This window comes from Natator depressus, chromosome 1 (genome assembly GCF_965152275.1).
Source record: "Natator depressus isolate rNatDep1 chromosome 1, rNatDep2.hap1, whole genome shotgun sequence".
Lineage (NCBI taxonomy): Eukaryota > Metazoa > Chordata > Testudines > Cheloniidae > Natator > Natator depressus.
The window spans coordinates 189,150,406-189,169,845 of NC_134234.1; the positions used below are offsets into that span (position 1 = coordinate 189,150,406).

A 19,440-nucleotide genomic window follows, 5' to 3' on the forward strand; every position below is an offset into this window, starting at 1 on the left:
CAATCCCAGAGTGATCAGGGCCATATTAAATAGAAAGCTAGAAGACAATATATTTTTATACAAAAGTACTGAGTTACATTAAAGCTGCATCTACATAATATAATCTCACCATTCCCCCCTACAAATTGGGGTGTAAACAGTTGTCCACCAACTTGAACAGGGTCTAATTGAGGTCAGTATAGCCAATCCTAGCTTTATCAGGGATTGACCCTCTGTGCCATCTAGTCTTTTAATTTGACTGATTCTGAAGGAAACTCATTGTTAAAGCATTAATATTTTCTTGTAAGAGGGTCAAAATATATTCCTGAATGCAGAACCACCTAGCCACTGTAATATGAAATGAAATACTACTTCTTATCAAACATTTTGCTGACTGGGATTTAAGTGTATTTGTTAACATTAAGAGACTGAAATAGGACTGTAAATCTTTTGTGCCCAATTTAAATGTAAGCAAATATAACTAACATTCACGAATGTCAGTTCTAAAGTGCAGTATTATTTTGTTTCATAGCTAAAGCCTGTTCTTCACTCATGAGTCACTTTAAAATTTGAAAATAGGGCTGATTTTATTTTAAACCATCTAAAATCATTACCTGAATCCAGCAATAGGGACTGGAATACATATACTAGTAGACTAGTGCCGTGCCATTTGAGAGACTTCGGTTCAGTTACAGGGGCTGGTCTCTTGCCTCCTAGGCTAGTAGACTTTAAGCAGCCCCATAAAGATGGGGGTTGTAAGCAAGTACTACTCATCAGCCATCCCTTTAGCAGATGAAGGAGCAACGTTGATTAGCTCTTAAAGGATTTCTGTCCACCTCAGCCACAAAAATGGTAGCTGATGCACAGAGTATCAGGAATGGCAGGATTCCAGTGGGACAAAGTTGGGGAAAGTGGAAAACGAATACTTCAGTGCTGTATTAGGCAACTGCAATTTAGGAATGGCCAAATGAAATGTGTATTATCTGAACAAAGTATCTATTAACCTCTGTCAAACAAATCTTTAGATTACCCTGAATTCAAGCAGTCGTGTCTTTTCAGCATGAGCTTGTTTCAGAAGTCTCTCCATCTCTTCTATTCTTGCAACATTTGAAGTGCTGGCACTGTATACATTAAAAAAAATATAGTTGAAGACTGAAGCCATATTTTACAAACTAACTCTGGAAATTTTTATCAACTCTATTATAAAATTACAGGTCCAATTTAGGGCCAAATACAAATAGTATATTAAGTATAGTATACTCTCAATAAATATAGTCTCTCATCCAGAATTGTCCAAAAATGTAGATCTGAGAGTCATTAGAGTTTGTGGGTTCACTGTGGTTTGCCATCCCTATAACATGTGGGTCGAAAGAGGCCACATAGCCCAAAACATAGCACTCATTTACTTCTCCCCTGCATTGACACCAGTAACCATCTAATTGTAAAACTGAAGTCCCTCTGGCCATGAACTGAGTGTCTTCTTTCAGAGTAGCAGCCATGTTAGTCTGTATCCGCAAAAAGAAAAGGAGTACTTGTGGCACCTTAGAGACTAACAAATTTATTTGAGCAAAAGCTTTTGTGAGCTACAGCTCACTTCATCGGATGCATACAGTGGGGAGATTTTATATACACAGATAACATGAAACAATGGGTGTTACCATTCAGACTGTAACAAGAGTGATCAGGAAAGGTGAGCTATTCCAGCAGGAGAGCTGGGGGGGGGGGGGAGGGAAGGCGGGGGGCTGGGAACCTTTTGTAGTGATAATCAAGGTGGGCCATTTCCAGCAGTTGACAAGAACGTGTGAGGAACGGGGGGGAGGGGGGGGAATAACCACCCTATACCGGAAACGTACTGACCGCTATACTTACCTACATGCCTCCAGCTTTCATCCAGACCACACCACATGATCCATTGTCTACAGCCAAGCTTTACGATACAACTGCATTTGCTCCAACCCCTCAGACAGAGACAAACATCTACAAGATCTCTATCAAGCGTTCTTACAACTACAATACCCACCTGCTGAAGTGAAGAAACAGATTGACAGAGCCAGAAGAGTACCCAGAAGTTACCTACTACAGGACAGGCCCAACAAAGAAAATAACAGAACGCCACTAGCCATCACCTTCAGCCCCCAACTAAAACCTCTCCAGCGCATCATCAAGGATCTACAACCTATCCTGAAGGACGACCCATCACTCTCACAGATCTTGGGAGACAGGCCAGTCCTTGCCTACAGACAGCCCCCCAACCTGAAGCAAATACTCACCAGCAACCACACAATAAAAACACTAACCCAGGAACCTATCCTTGCAACAAAGACCGTTGCCAACTGTGTCCACATATCTATTCAGGGGACACTAATCACATCAGCCACACTATCAGAGGCTCGTTCACCTGCACATCCACCAGTGTGATATATGCCATCATGTGCCAGCAATGCCCCTCTGCCATGTACATTGGCCAAACTGGACAGTCTCTATGTAAAAGAACAAATGGACACAAATCAGAAGTCAATTATAATAACATTCAAAAACCAGTCGGAGAATACTTCAATCTCTTTGGTCACTCGGTTGCAGACCTAGAAGTGGCAATTCTTCAACAAAAAACTTCAAAAACAGACTCCAACGAGAGACTGCTGAATTGGAATTAATTTGCAAACTAGATCAAATTAACTTAGGCTTGAATAGAGACTGGGAGTGGATGGGTCATTACACAAAGTAAAACTATGTCCCCTTGTTTATTTCCCCCCCACCCCCCGCCCGTTCCTCACACGTTCTTGTCAACTGCTGGAAATGGCCCACCTTGATTATCACTACAAAGGGTCCCCCCCACCCCCCGCTCTCCTGCTGGTAATAGCTCACCTTTCCTGATCACTCTTGTTACAGTGGGTATGGTAACACCCATTGTTTCATGTTCTCTGTGTATATAAAATCCCCCCACTGTATGCATCCGATGAAGTGAGCTGTAGCTCACGAAAGCTTATGCTCAAATAAATTTGTTTGTCTCTAAGGTGCCACAAGTACTCCTTTTCTTTTTGAGTGTCTTCTGTATCACTGAACTTGTGATCAGAAATTACCAAATAAAATTAAATCAGAAATTACCTTGTGAACTGTAACCTCTGAACTGTATCACTGAACTTGGCATCAGAAATTACCAAATTAAAATAAAGAGCAGGTAGTAGGGAGTATCAGTAAAAAAACACTGAATGACAGGACACACAATCATATATTCTGAAAGACTTACATTTCAGTACTGAAGAAAGGAGAAAAAGGCTGAAGGCCCTTGTAGTGGGGTGGTCACCCGTTCTCGGCCCAAAGGGGGTTAACAAGCCAGCCCTTGGAGAGGGCCGGGGCTGGGAGCCTTCGGCTGGGCTCATTGGGAGGCAGCCTCAGCTATGGCTACGCCCCAAACAGACTCAGCTGACTCCAAAAAGGGCCTGCTGGGCTGAAGCTCAGGAGACTCTCTCTGGCTTCTGAGAGGGAGGGACCTGGCTGTAGGGACCTAAGCAGAGTACCTAGATTGGAGCTGGGCTGGGGAAGGGCCTGAGGAGCTGGGGAGCTCCAGCCAGGAAAGCCCCAGGCTACAGCCTAGTATTAGGCCCAACAGGCACTGGGGTTGCAGGGGACAGCCCAAGGTTAGACAGAGGCAGCAGGTCCAAACCCAGCCTTGCCTGTGATGAGTGGCTTATACTGCAGTCTGCCCCAGGGCATGAGGGCTAGCTGGTGACTGGCAGTAGCCTAAGACTGAGGTGAGGTAGGGATAGGGGGTGGGGGTTCCCTGGGGATGGGAGACACTGCAAGTGAGGGCTTACTGCCAGGGGGCAGCACCCTGGCGTACAAGGGGCACCGGGCCTGGCGTTAGCGGGACACCGGCCTGCAGAGGGTGCTCCAAGGCTGGAAGTAGAGCCAATTCCTAGGACACCAGCAGGAGGTGCCACAGGGGTGAGTCCCACACACGTACAGCCCTATTGTAATCATTGAGTCCTAGCAGGTCTAGTTTAATTGTATGCCTAACTGGTGGAAAGTGGGTAAAGATTCATGAATTTCCATAATGCCCAGTTATATAAAATGATTTAAGAAAGAATGTAAAGAAGAGACATAAAGGCTGAATTAATTTTAGCAGAGAGAGTCTACTGATAACACAGTCGTGGGGTGGTAAGGAGGAGGAGTAGGGTATTCAAAATGAATACACCAAAAATGGTGCTTTGCAAATTAGGCCTACATGGTGAACAAAATAGTAAGAGGATGACTATTGCACCCATCACCCCTTTTGGGGACCCCTAAAAAGACAATTTAGGGAAGAAAAATAGCTTCTACTATCACTGCAGGTGCAGCAGAAAGATTTCTTATTGTGACAGCTAGACCTTGGCAAATAGTGGGGACACCTGACCGCTGCACCAACAACAAAATGGTGCTAGGCTCTGGTGCAATAGAACATAACTATCCTTCTTGGCCTGTAAAGGTTTCCTTGCTCAGTCTCTGCAGTAGACAAATGCTTGGACTACACTTTAAACTCACTGTGGGAGTGCACTGTTGCACATCGGACTGAGTAACCATGATCATAGCAGCTCCCTGTTCTACAATGATTCCCTATCCAAGGCAATTAACTTTGTTTGTCCCTGCTGATTTTGAAGACCCTTAAAAACGTAAGTCCTATTAGAGATCTTTTTAGAACTTATTTTAAAGCCCAACCCAGACCTGAATCTGAGCCAAGCACAGCCAACCTGAACATGACCCGAGAGTGTCGGGTTGTTTTCAGAACTGACCTCTCCCAAACCTGACACTTCACCCCAAATATTGGGGCTTGGCCTTATGGGGGCTGCCCCATGCCTGGGATCCTTCTCCGGCCACCTTAGGCCCTTGAGGTTGGTGCATCATCAGCTGCTGTCTTGCTGTGTTGTGCATGCTGCCGAGTGAGAGGCACTGCAACTCATCAGCACATTCACTCTGTAGCATATACAGAGTGCAGCGAGATGGTGGCGGTCAGCAGGAGTGGAGCATGCAGCTACCCCGGGGCAAGAGGAGGTAATCGGAGATGACCCAATCCTCCTGAATTCAGATCTGGTTATTTTGAGGTCCAACCCGACCCAATCCCAACACGTGTAGTTGGGTCCTGTCGGGTTCAGATAGGGTTGTAAAGCTCAAGGCTCTACACTCTGATACTTCAACCAGGAAAACTGAAGTTACTAATGGTTCGTGGGACCTCTTATTTTTATAGGCTAATGAACGACCTTTCAAAATTTATACTTCAGTTGTATTTTGAGAACTGTGGGACTTCAGGTATTCCATCAATTAACCTCTCTCCTTATCCCTAAACTAGCTCTTTTGTATATTTTATGTTGTATGTGACTTAGTAAACAGCAATGTTGAATTTTCCCCTAGCACTGGGACATGGCTGGCAATCATTTAAAAATATTCCATATACAGACCACTGTAATTCAACATGCCTAATGGTCCTGGAATCTGTCAAAGAAGAGGAAGACATCTGTCAGCTATGCGCGATCAACAAAAATAAACAAATACCCACCCAAACTTACTTTATCTAGTGAGAAATCATGTGATCCATAAAAGTACTGCATGCATTTGTGTGAGAGTGTGTGTGTGTAAATAACATATTTAGAAATTAGGCTGAGATTTCCAAAAGAACCTGAAGGAATTAGATACTCAAATCCCAGTGAAATTGAACAGGAGTTAGCCACCTAACTCTTTTAGGCATCTTTGAAAATCCCAGCTTTAAGCTTCTATTTGCAAGCTTGTCTGTGGGTAGCCTAGGTGCACGATGCCTGTGTTAAAGAGAATCACAGTGCAATAAGTCAATCACAGCAAAAAGCCAGACTCAGATACCATTACCAAGCTGAATTGTACTGTACAAACCGCATCATTGAGGCGCTGCTCAGCCTGAGTAAGGATATCAGAATCTGGCCAGCAGCCATTGCTTCCCTACATCAATATACATTAGACAGAAAAGTTTAAAATTATATTTGCAACTTAGTGCAACAACACATAATGAAAACACTGTCACAGGATCAACATTTCCTGCTTTGAAAACACAAACTTCTGTTAGGCCTCTACATCTATCTTCTATATTACAGTTGGCTGCTCTAAACAAAACAAGAGGACTGCAGCAAATATTGATCCTGAATATCTATTTCCAACAATTAACCAACTTCTTCATTACATTTAAGTTGGTAATACAATAGAGATATAAGGAGACTATTCCTCAAATTGCTCCATAGCATTAGTAAAAACTCCCAGAGCACTGCCACAATAAAACAGGAGCGCAATGGGCGGATACTCAAGGAGACAGATGCTAGACAAAACACAATATGGCAGCCAAAAAACTTTCCTCATGTTCAGAAGAAGTTCTAATTCTGTGACAATGGTCTATTTCATTGACAGGATTGCTTTCCCAAACTACCCAAACAGGGATTTGGCAGAAATCAAAGTGCTGTCACCACAATGGGATAGTCAGAGAAGAAAGGGTTGTCAACATGCTGTTTTCAGACCCCAGCTGCTGTGCAATTTTGTTTTTAAATAAATACAAGATATTGCTTTTATCTTTAGTGGTTAAATTGATAAGATCCTAAAATAAGAGAAGCATAGCCTAGAGATTAGGGCCCATGTTTGGGAACCAAGAACTCTTTTTTAAATTCTGATTTGGAGAGGGGAGACTAGATTGCTAGCATTATTGGCAAGAGATCCAAAAAGTTCAGCAATCCAAGCCCCTAATGAGGTAACATCTTAGATACAGACAGAGAGTAAACTTAGTTGCTGAATTATGGACTTGACAATGAATATCCTACGTAAGAAGTCTACAGCAATCAGAGAGGCAGTCTTATGCCAAATCCACTAAAACATGCAGAAAGTCAACTCTTCCATAGGTTTAATCCCAGCTGTGACACTGATTCTCTGTGTGACCTTCAACAAGTTACTTAACCTCTCCATACTTTAATTTCCCATCTGCAAAACTCAGGGATGAGATGAGAATTAGTTACATTGATTTGAAAATGAAAAACAGTATCCAAATGCTAAATAGTATTTCTGTCCAATTCTTGCAGATTTTCTTATCCAGCTAGTAAAAGCTTCTATCTTATCTTTCTCACCTTAAAGAGAAGTAATATATTTCAATTGCCCTAGGTATATACAGCTTCAATGATTATAACTTGTTCTAACAGTTTCCATTAAGAAAAAAATATGAGAAGTTAACATTTACCTGGAAATATTATCAGGGGAGCACGCAGATATGCTGGTCTCCATACTGTCAGAACTGTCTAAGCTTAATGTATCAAATGCATAGTCCTTGTAGCTATGATCGGGGTAATGGAAACTATTCAGATACACATTAGATTCAGATGCAGTTCTGCTGTAGAATTCAGGAGATTTCTGCCTTTGTTCTTCACATATATGTTGATGATTATACCCTACAGAGTGCAATCAAAGAAAAGAAAAGTAAGCTTACCTAATTTTTACACTTAAAATTCTCTGAACTAAAAATTAAATGTTTAGAAATAGCTGCAGAAGCATTTTGAACACCATCTTAATCTAAAATTGCACTGTGACCAAAGTAGTAATGTTCTACAGAATTTAATAGAATAATCATAAACATACAGAAGATTTAAGAAAATTGGATTTGCTTGTGACTGACACAAAGGAATTCACTTTCATCACTTGTGAGATTAGTTTACTGGCTAAACTTCATCAACTTTCAAATAATTTTTTTTAATATTTATTTTTTGTATGTGAATTACAGAAACAAAGATGCAAAAGCTACGCCAAAACCCTAAAACTAAGGTGTGACAGATATTGCAACCCCATAAAATATCTTTGGGGTCTATTGTATTAAATTTATGAATGGTTATATATGACTGTGTACTGCTCCATGGAGGAGGGTTATCATAGCTCCTCCAAGAACTAAAAATAGTGGTGAATGATAAAGTGGGTTGCTGAGACTGTAAACCGCTCCAGAGAGGTACCATCCTCTGGCGTGGTTTGCATATACTGATTCAAACTGGGTTTTCCAGAGACTCAAACAAAGAAAGGGCTTGTGGCATAAAAAGTAGAGTTTAAACAGATTTGTGTCTTTCTTTTGACTCAGCAAATAGGCAGGAGGGGACAGAGGGCACCTCCAACCCTTGCTGAAGGGATTGAAAGACTTTGACCTACCAGGGCCCCGGAGGATTGATGGGCAATTTCTGGTACATTCAATAAGCGGGTAGATCTGTTTATTGTTTTTATTATGGTGTCTCTGTAATGCTTTTCTCGTTTCGAGAATAAATGTGCTTGCATAGAAAGAGCTGTGCGGTAACTTGTAACTGCTGGCAATACACAGTTTGTAGTCCTCGGAGAGAAAGCAACACACAGATGCTGGCCATTAGGCAGACGGGCTTGCTGGGGTATCACCTTGTATGACGGGCTGTGAAGCCTTATAACTGCCAGTCAGAAGGGAGTGAGACATAGTTCCCCACCCAGACACTAGTGACAGATAGAGGCCTGAGAACTGACTTGGCATTCCTGGAGTGAACCACAGGCTGGGATGGGATGGGAGGGGGGACTTTAGGGTTGCCAATTTTGGTTGGATGTATTCCTGGAGGTTCATCACAAGACATAATGCTTAATTAAAGATTAATCTTTGTCCTGGACAAAGTCTCCAGGCATTAATTGTGGAGGGTTGGCAACCCTCAGGGCTATAAGCACAGTTACCCTGAAACTGTGACAAAGGGTAGCTAAAGTTAGGCATCTAAATCACCACCTAATTAAAATGCCCTGATTTTCAGTGGTGCCAAGTACCTGCAACTCCCACTAAAGTCAAATTTTGTATTGGCCTTAATGGCAACTGAAGATCAGGCCTTTAGTTTATATGCTGAAAATAAACAGCATATACTTTAAGTAATCCTGATTCACATTACTAAGGTATCTCCCTAAAACTTACTAGTACTACTTGAGATTCCCCTTACAAGACTGAAACAGACTTTTGTAGCCCAATAGCCTCATGAAATACTTCCTTCTGTGTGCATGTTTTTTTTTTTGTTTTAAATACCACTATAAAATCACAAGTAGTTCCTGCTTCCTGTGAGCATCCATCCAGCATGTACAGATGGTAAGCGTGCAAATAGAAACCTTAGTTCTTGCCCCGTGTAAACACACCATTTGTAATGCTTATTTTTTAAAACAAAAAGTCAGGTTAAATGATCATGATTGTGGAAACCGCATGGGTGGATTGGAATTATTCAGTTAAAGCATTTGCCTTCTTGGACACAGACATTTAATCTGTTTTAACCAAATAATTTTGAAAACTTTTGTAAATAAAGCTGCAGCATTTATACAGAGTGCAAGGGATCATGTTCATGTGATCTAGGGGTTTGTCTACATTATACGGCAATGCACACTACAGGGGTGTGAATTCTAAAGTGCAGCAATGTGTTGCACACTAACTGGCCCGTGTAGACCCAGCTGGCATGAACTAAAAATACCCTACTACACATTAAGATAATACTTCATTACTACATTTAACACATGCTAGGGAACTTTAATGCATGCCAGGAAGATCTTCACGGAGCAGTTAAGTGCGCAGCATGTTGGTGCCCTTTAGAATTCATACCCCTCTAATGCACATAGCCGCACCATATAGATAAGCCTTTGATTTATAAGCAGGAGGTGTAAAGGAGCCTGCCAGTTTGGTGCATAAAGATATTCTATAAAATCCCTTTTAATGCTTGTACAGTATTAAGGTATTATATTTGTCCACATTGGGTCAGAGATCACATTCTGTTTGAAACAACCGAAGAACTGCTTGCACTTTGATTCTTAAATACCTCAGACTACATTGTGCATAAACCTGTGATAAAATATGAGCATGAGTTAGACCAGGAGATGAACAGCACCAACTGGAATATATTAAAATCTCTCCTGAATCGAGAAATAATCTACTGATTCATAATTAATCCAGATAATTTTTCCGGGGATTTTGTCACATCATATTTTATATATTTTTTTTATTCGTCACCATTATTAATGACTTGAGAAATACGAATTGGGAATATTTTCCACAGTAATTTTTAGTAACATGCCTTCTTCCTCTGGTATTGTACCTACACATGAGTTGGTTTGGTTCTGGGATAGTTTCTCTGGCATGACAGTAAGCAGAATTCCATTTTAGAGAGCAAACTACTGTCACTGGAGCTTCATCAAAAAAGAGCTACAGTATTCTCGAAAATGTATCTGAATAGTGCATAGCTCACACTGAATCATAAATGGCATTACTTTATTAAGGAAAGCATGAACTCCACACATGTCCAAGACAACATACATTATTTCTCCATTTTAGTCAGTTACTGAATGTTTTCCTATATACAATTAAAGCTGATTTCCAAGATGCCAATAGCATTATACTTGTCATTCACGAAGAGATTAGATTTCAACGGAAGTTCAGCTGAACTAGTTAGTAGAGGAGAACAAAGTGACACATACACACACACTTCAGCTTTGATGGATAATAATAAACACCATGTAACAGTTTCTATAACAGATGTTACTGATTTGTATGTGTAGTTTGTTTTTAATAATAATTATGACAAGTGATGATATTTCCCACATTTGATAAAATTACCTTTAATACTTGTACCTTTGGAATGATTAATTGCTCCTTTAAAAGAGTTTTCAGTTATTCATTATGAAAAGAGAAGGAAACAGAAATTACTGAAAGGAGAAATATTATTCTAATGGGTATATTTTTGAGTCCTAGTTTACTAATATAGATTGCTAAAAAAAACCCTTAATTTTACTTTTAAAATTAAACATTTCCCATATTTCACTGGAAAAAATTAATCCTATTTTTTTTATATCCTGAATATAGTGAATCCTTTGAATCTTGTTGATCGTGAAAAGAGAGGGTTTTAAACTGTTCTTGTGAGAATGCTTTCTGTCACCGATGGTTATCTTCTACCCTCTTCACACGCAGAAAGAATGTAAGATTCATGACAGGTATGAAAACTCACAAAATTGTTTTAAAAATGCCATGCAGAAAAAAGGATAATTTACAACTTTGAATACACATTGAAATAAGCAGAGTATCATTTCCCGCGAAGAAAAATTGCATTATTATAATAATTAAAAAATATTGCTCCTTCAATTGAATTTATGCCAATATAACTCAATGGCAAACTGTATCTCTTTCTAAGTACAGTATGTGTTCACCTGCAGAAAATATAATACCATGTTCTCCTTTTCTCTTTGTGCCTTAGACAGGCAGTTTACTTTATCCCAGTACTAACATAGCTCAGCATCAGCTTTCCAATGGCACCAAAATACAACCTACCTACGTCCATTACAGCCCTTCACTGCTTATCCAGAATCTTTCTGTGAACAGATTTACTCAAGGTATATCTCCCTCTCCACCCCCAATACTGAAGTCAGGATGATAACCAAAGAAACTAAAATAGTCTCTGACAAGGGAGTAATAAGGACCTCAAGCTTATTATTTAATAACAAAATAAAATAAAAATCTGAAGATAGAGTCATGAAGGTGATATCCAGGATCAAAAATCAAGAGAGAAATATATACTACACAGAAAGCATCCATTGCTTACAGACACTTTGGCAATTAAGTTGCTCAACCATAGAGGCTGCTACTAAAAGTAGTAAGTTCCCAGTAAGATGTCACTACAATATTCTGCCCCTTTCCCATCCCTTCCTTGGGGTTTGCAAAAAAGCCTGTAAAAAGCAAACTGTGATATAATAACAAAAGAACAAAATTAAGGTGTTTTTTTAAAAGTAATAAGAACAAAACAAAATAATTTTAGTAACTGCGTAGTTAAGTCAAAGAATGCATATGCAACAACAAAACTAGCTCATTAAACACACCAAGACCAACAGTTGTTAAAAATCCACGAATCTAGTAACTCTGAATAATTGTGAAGTCACAGCTATTACTCAAGTTGCTTTCAAAAGAGACACTGTCAAGTATTTTTAAAAACTGATCTTTTAAAAAACTGTTTCCTTTATCTTCTTAGAAAGTTAAAAATAACATCTCTTTTCCTGTTTTTTTTGTTTGTATGTATGCAACACCTCAGTCATTTTTGTATGGAGCATATACCAAAATAGCACTGTTGGCTTTACTTTCCAGTCATCAGACATAAAACAGCCCAGCTGTGTGAACCTAGTTCTGTTTTTTTGTGCTCCACTTGTTTGGTTCTCAAGCACAGAGCAAAAACATTAGGCTAATGCACAGGCAGCGTCTCTGCAGGTATGAGAACTTTTTAGCTACCCGTGATAGTCATGAGTTTATTTTGAAAAGCTATTTTTTTTAAAAAAGTGGGAATCTGTAGAAGGCTCTACACTGCCTTTCAACAACTTTACAATTTACACAGATTTTGGTCCTGATCTACTTGACAGTGTCACTTTGATCAGTGACTTCAGCAAATACCTCAAGGATCACACAGACAGATAAAAGGGTGTTCTCATACCTTTTTTGGCTTTTCCTGAGTTTGAGAAGAAGAAGAAGAAGAAGAAGAATTAAAAAAAAAAAAATCATATTGTATCCATTTAAGAGGTTTTTGTTTTTTTTTAAACAGTGCCCATTATTCTAAATTAGAATAAGTCATGTCCCAAGGTCTTGCTCTTACAAGAGTGCTTAAATTATGTATCAATTGTACATACAACACAATAGAAATTAGGGATGAAAAAGACCACCTTCATTATCTTGGCAGCTGGTGATGAGTGCTCTCTACACAGCATGTTTTCCAGTGCTTTCCTTTCTTGTTTTTTTAACTCATGAGCAGTGCAGTTTCTACTACTTTCTTTGGGAGACCACTCCATAAATTGGTTAGATTTAATTACGTGGACAAGTCTCATATTCCTACTTTAATGGCTTTTTAGCCACACTACCCAGTATACACAGGCTAAGCCGTACAAGTGCATGGAGTCTCACTGAAGTTGCAAAGGCCCAAGTGTTCACCTTAGCCTTAGCTCCCAATTTTTCCTCAGAACAATCACTTTCTCCTTCTCTTTAGGTGGCTGAAGTTTAAAATCACCTTTACTTGTAGACACCTTAGTTTAAACAGGATATCTTATTTATCTATTGGTAGCTCTTAAATCAATTCTATGTATGCCAGAGTTGTACTTACAACACAATCCTTGAGAAATCTATCAAGAATGACAGCTAAGAAACAGTTTTTCAGTTAATAGTTTATGCCAAAGATATTTAAAATGTGACAAACTGCTCTTAACTCAGAGAATAATTAGCTAAAATAGTATTTGGAAGTCCACAGGGCTGGACTGTGACAGGGCAGGAGTGGAATGCAGCAGGTGCAGACTGGAACCAGAAGGTTGATAAGTGTGTTTGCAGTGTCTGCGGGGGATGCATGGGAAAGAGTTTTGCGACAGTGGCTTCAGGGGACGACGGGCGCGGAGCTGCTCGGTTTGCAGTCCTGGTAGCGCCTGGAGCATGTCCGTTTGGCACTCCATAATGTTTAAGAGCTGCTCTGTGGCTTCGTTCTGGCGCGCCGCGTTCTCCTTTCGGTATCTCTTTTCGCTGTCCTGCCACTCCTTCAATTCATGTTTTTCGACCACCGAGTGCATCATGACATCACACAAAAAGTCCTCTTTAGTTCTTCATGGCTGCTTTCTAATTCTGCGCAACTGTTCAGCCACTGATAATGAAGAGGGAGGCTGGGCTCCCAAGGTCATGTCTGAGAAGCCAAAATGCAACATTTTACACAAGCAGTATTGTTTGCAACACTCAGACCACTGATTTAAAACTCAGCCACTATTCACATACCTGTCCCCTAACTGGCTGACCCCAGGCAAGCACACATGAGCCACAAAACCCCCCAAATGGTGAGTAACTGCAGGGGCTGGGGAAATCAGTGTTCCAGGACTGTACTGTACATTGGGCACATGGCTCTTGGGGAGAGCCAGCCTTGTGTGTGTGTGTGGGGGGAGGGCTTATAATCATTACTGTCCCCACATTTTCCGCAGGCTGTGTTCATTACGAAAGATATTTCACTGCTGAGGGTGAGCAGGGAATCAAGGGAGGGTCTTCAAGACTGCGGCTTCCGCCCTGGCCCTTATGCGGCTCGCCTGTGTGTATCAATGGTGTCCCCCTAGTGACGACAGAGTGGCACGGGAAAGTTACCCTTAATGGGGCAAGAAACAAAGCAGCTCTGCCAAAGAACCTGAGGCAGAGCATTGCCCAGTATCTCCAAGAAAGTTTCCTGGAGATCTCGGAGGGAGATTCCCATGAAGTGCGGGAGTCAATCAACAGCCTGTTCCACCGCTCAGACTAGACATGTGGTGGGAGATAAGACTGCTTTCTGCAACCCTCCTACCCTCAACAACTCACTTCAGCGATTCCCAAATCAGATCCACTTACCAGGGGCCTCCTCTCCTGTTTGCACTTTGCCAACATCCGACTGCTGTGACTGGCTAGGCTCCTCTGGGGTAGAAAAGAGCTCCTGACTGCATGCATCTCTGATCTCCGAATTATCCTCTGCCTCTGGGTCCCCCTCCCACTCCACATCCTCATCCATATTTCCTCCTCCGGGCTCGGTCCACTCTCGACTGGCACGTGAGACATGGAATTATCCACAGTGGCCTTCGCAGTGGAGGTGGGGTTGCCACCGAGAATCGGGTCCAGCCCTTTGTAGAACTGGCAGCTCACGTGCGCAGCACCGGAGCAGCGGTTTGCCTCCTGCACCCTGTGGTAGGCGTTCCACAACTCCTTCACTTAGACCCCATACTGCAGTGTGTCCCAGTCATGGCCCCCTTCTGTCATGCATCATGAAATCTGTCCACAGGTATCACAATTCCTATGGCTGGAGTGCAGCTGGGACTGGACAGCCTCCTCTCCCCAAATGCGGATGGGGTCCAGCAGCTTGGCATTGCTCCAAGCGGGGGCTCACCTGGTGCATGGAGCAGGCATGGTCACCTGGAAAGATGCACTAAGACCACTGCACGTGTCACCGAGCAAACAGGAAAGGGACCTTCAAAATTCCCAAGGAATTTAAGGGCTGGGGATGACGATTGGTCACCTGAGGGCAGGGTAGTAGAGTTCAAACCGATGACCAGAGAGGCGAGAACAGGCATTGTGGGATACCTCCTGGAGGCCAATCACAGCACTGTAATCGACCAGGGTGTCTACACTGGCACCGTGGCATTGTGCCCCAGCGCAGAAAGCTCTACACCTCTCGTCGGGGTGGGTTTTTTTAGAGTGCTGCAACTGCACAGTTTCTGCGCACTAAGTGGCGTGGCAGTGTGTGCACCTCGGGAGTTACAGCACAGGAAGCTGCTTTACTGCGCAGGAATTTGCCAGTGTAGATAAGGCCTTAGTTATTTCCTTGTGAGGTCTAGTTTTCTAAATCAGGTTACTTGTCACTCACACTTTTGGTAGTCTTTGCAAGTAAGTCTATTTAGTATGAATAGATCTGAAAATACTTCCAAATGAAAACCATCGTCCTCTGGTCTTAAATTTATTTGCAGATGAGGCATCAACTGCCCCAGAATCAAGATATGCAAAGTTGCAGTTCCCACATTAAATTTAAGTCAGTCCTCTTGCCTATCTGTTGTGTTTTCTATTCCTGCATAAAGCCAAATAGCTTAACGAATATGCACAACATGGTCAAATTAAAGTGAATTTGAAAATGCTCCATTTCCTGACTTTGGTGACATTAAAATATTCATCTTTAAATTTATATTTTACTTTTTTTGGATTTTCAAATTTACATTTTTTGGGTAAGTGAAGTAGAAATTAGAGAGAAATAATTTTAGGACTATTTAATTTAATACTTCTTTAGAAAAACATTTCTGAATTAGCTTAGCTGTCAATTCCTCCAGAGACAGCTGAATAACTTTCTACAGAATTATACATATGCACACACAGATATCTCTGGCCTAAGAATTTCAGCCCCAAGACAGCTTGTAAGCCACTGGAAACACCATTAACACCTGAGCAGCACTTCAACTCTATTTAATATTGCAGTTTATGTGACACAGTACTATATTTATGGTATATGCTCCAAGCAGCAAGGATAAAAAGGCATTCATCATACAAGACTATAATTCACCACTGGCATAAGCATATATAATGCCAATAAATTGAAAGGGATCGTGCATGCTTATGGAAGCAATAAATTGGAACTATCAGGTCACCCACAATACATCTTCTTCAGCGCAGACACCCACTGGAACGTCAAGCCTTTTTTTAAAGGCCATGTACTTTTTACATATGCTGTACTAACAAAATGAGCTTTCTGGGGGAAGGGCAGGGGATATTAAAGATCAATACATAGTTTTATTGTTTTAACATGTCTAAAGAATTTTATACATGTTTTCTCTTGATCTGTCCACTTAAGCTGAACAGACAGACAATATTTATATCTATCTTTTATTTATTGGGGGGAGGGGGGAAAACAAACTACTTATGTCTGCAAAGCCACACAATATACTGAACAAAGAATTGTGAAGTCCTCTAGCACATTGCAGGATCATGTAAACCAGGAGGGGTGACATCACTTGTCAGATCTAAAATTAGACAAGAGCTATATTTTGGTTTTCACAAATGTCTATATATCACAACCTTATATACCACTATATAAACCTGCCCGCTGTGTGGGCTGTACAAGAATCTTCCCTTCTCTCAATTAATCTTTTCTGGGGTTCAGTGTTATTAAGAGAAATGGGAAAGATGTACAAGATCAACATATCAATCCCCCTACAAGAGTAGCATATAACTTTCCGAGATATTCAACAGCTGTTACTCTTTTTGGTAGCCAAAAGGGCAAGCTTATCTTTCTGATGAATTATGTTTATAAAAATAATGATTTTATTTAGGGGGAGAGCTGGCAAAGAAATAAAGGGATGATAGTAAGGAAAGGAAATCATAGTTATCAGAACTTAGGAAAGAAAGCAGAATAAATTTAACTTCTGCTCACTCCTGATTTGTCTTCATTCTCAACTATGTGTTTGTGAAGTTATGCGGAACTTGGTCCTTAGTTACACTAATCCATCCTCTATGGAATCAACCGGAGCCACATTTAAGAACAGAATTTGACCTGTCCCTAATAACAAATAAACTAAATTAAAAATTATGTTTAAATCGTAGGACATGAGTGAAAATTTTTACCCAATTTTCACTATTCTAAGGCAACACACCTTCTCCATGGATACTATTAAAGAGAATGTAAGTTCTACCGAATGGACTAAATTGTGCCTCTGTATTCACGGTATAGGTCTCCCCACTAAATTCTATTGGAGCCCCATTTGTTCCTGTATTCAAAGGTTTTAGCACTTGCCCCTCAGGTTTCCACACACCGAATGCTTGTTTGATGATGCATTTTTGTATTTCTTCACTGATTTGTTCAACATATAGGAGTATTTAACAAATTGTCTAAAGAAAAGTTTCTGCAAACAATTTAGTTGCCTATTTGTGAGATTAAAGAATTTTCCCCAAACCTTAAGACAATCTAGGAACAGAAAAAAGCAATTATATCCTTCAAACTCCTCCCACAAAAATGAATCTGAGCAAAAAGGTAATAAACATTAAAAATATCCCTAAGGAAGGAGAGTGAAGCAGAGACCGTTCTGCATGTTTTTTTGCATTTATTCCTAGATCCCCTCTGTTTTAATTAAATCTCCCACTTTTTAAAACCTGTGTGAGTGCAAGCAAAGCGTCTATCAACAGCTTTAGTTCCTTATTATGTCTCAACACATCAAATTAGGCCATCAAGAAATTTCCTCTTTCCCAATGAGAATAAACCCAATCCCCTAAACCTCTTCTAATAATTTAGGGTCTGCACACCAGCTATCCTCTCTGCCACCTCTTTTAAGGCAATAATTATCTTCCTGTGATATGGCAATCACAAAAGCACATATTATTCCAGATGGCATAGAAAAAAGCACCTTGCACAGTATCAATATACCTCTTTTTTGTATTCTCCATCTGCTTGAATTAGACTATATATTTTTAGTCTACACCACTACTATACTGACTAATTTCAGTGATTCTCTTCCCCATTCTCTCAGCATTTTCCTGATCTATGTATTAGGCAATTGTTCATATGGCACATATCATAGTTTGGTTGCATGCTGACAAAAGAAATTTGATTGGCAGAGTTTGCAACATAAAAGATGGGCAAGGAATTTCAAAATTAGTGGGTCTATCCTTTCCATAATAGCCAGCATCTTCAATTTGTAAAAAAGTATTTAACAATTCACAGTTGTTTCACATCACCTACTCTAAATGCAGTCTTGAAATAACTTTGCAAAAATCATTCCTATTTTTAAGAATTGTGATCTTCTAACTTAAAAGAATTGCTTAACATTTGTCTCTTACGTTTTGTAAGCCAAATCAAACAAATTATGTCACAAAAAATAGCAAAATCGTATGGGTACAAAATATTGTATTGCAAAATACACAACAGAGAAGCTTTCCAGGCTGACAATAATTAATCTGTTTTTGTGGCTGCTTCTGAAATACTTCAGCGTGGAAGTAACGACAAAAAAAAAATTACAGAAAGTTTGTGCAAGGCCCTCCAGATTACTGAAGCCCTAAGAGGCAAACCCAAAAGTGTGGTTCAATTCTGTAAGGAGACTACGTAAAAATGGTGCAATTTTACTCAGCAAATCTGCTCCATATGTATTCAGTCACCTCTGTTGATTTGGTCGACTACAAGCATTTTCTTAGGCTATAATCATGCTTTTAACACATTAGCCCTGAATAATCAACACAGATATGGGAAACGATCATGGAAAAGTACTGTGGAAAAGTACTACGGGTTCTGTTTTGGCTAATGCACAACTAAGACAATTGTTAAGTAAATTTCTACAGTAGAATATTTATTTTTGGTAATGATGCACATGCCAGAAAGAACTGATATTGATTCTCAGATCCCAGAAATGGTTGAGTTTGCAGAGTTAACAGAATCAAACATATTTTTACTTAAAAAAATTGAGCACGAATGAGCTCAAGCTGAGAGAAAATAAACAGAACCCCAAGGCTTGCAGGGACATGTTTCAGAGCAGTACTGTACACTGGATGCAGAATGGTCATGTCCTTATTCCAGAGTTGCACCAGCACAGCTACAACCATCAATATTTTTAGGCACACACATCTATGATAGATTAAAATGAACTGTAATCTGTTATAAATCTTCATCTTTAAGGGACAATCATAAACCCTAATTATTCCACCCTGGCAAAAGTATCTGCACATGAAGAGTGATTTACAAGATCAAGGCATTAGAGAATGTTCTCACACACACACACACACACACACACACGTCGTATCTTTAATAAGTTGTCTCCAAAAAAAAAAAAAAAAAAAAAAATCACTCAAGATACAGTAGTTGGAGTTACCCAGTTTACCCAACACATATTCTTCAATGCACCTTTCTTGTTTACTACAGCATATGTGAAAATTATGTACTTTCAAATTGAAATGGGAAATGCCAAGGAGCCATTGCCTGT

General features: G+C 40.2%; 1 protein-coding gene across 4 annotated transcripts in view; it reads right to left on the reverse strand.

The window, feature by feature from the left end:
- The window catches only part of PHLDB2 (pleckstrin homology like domain family B member 2), a 104,774-nt gene that overhangs the window by 8,668 nt on the left and 76,666 nt on the right, over positions 1-19,440 (reverse strand). For all 4 annotated transcript variants that reach the window (XM_074972654.1, XM_074972670.1, XM_074972663.1 and 1 more), the window contains 2 exons: positions 7,196-7,403; positions 1,010-1,100 (listed from right to left, as the gene is read on the reverse strand). In XM_074972654.1, coding sequence (XP_074828755.1) covers positions 1,010-1,100; positions 7,196-7,403 — 299 coding nt within the window. The remainder of the gene's footprint in view (positions 1-1,009; positions 1,101-7,195; positions 7,404-19,440) is intronic.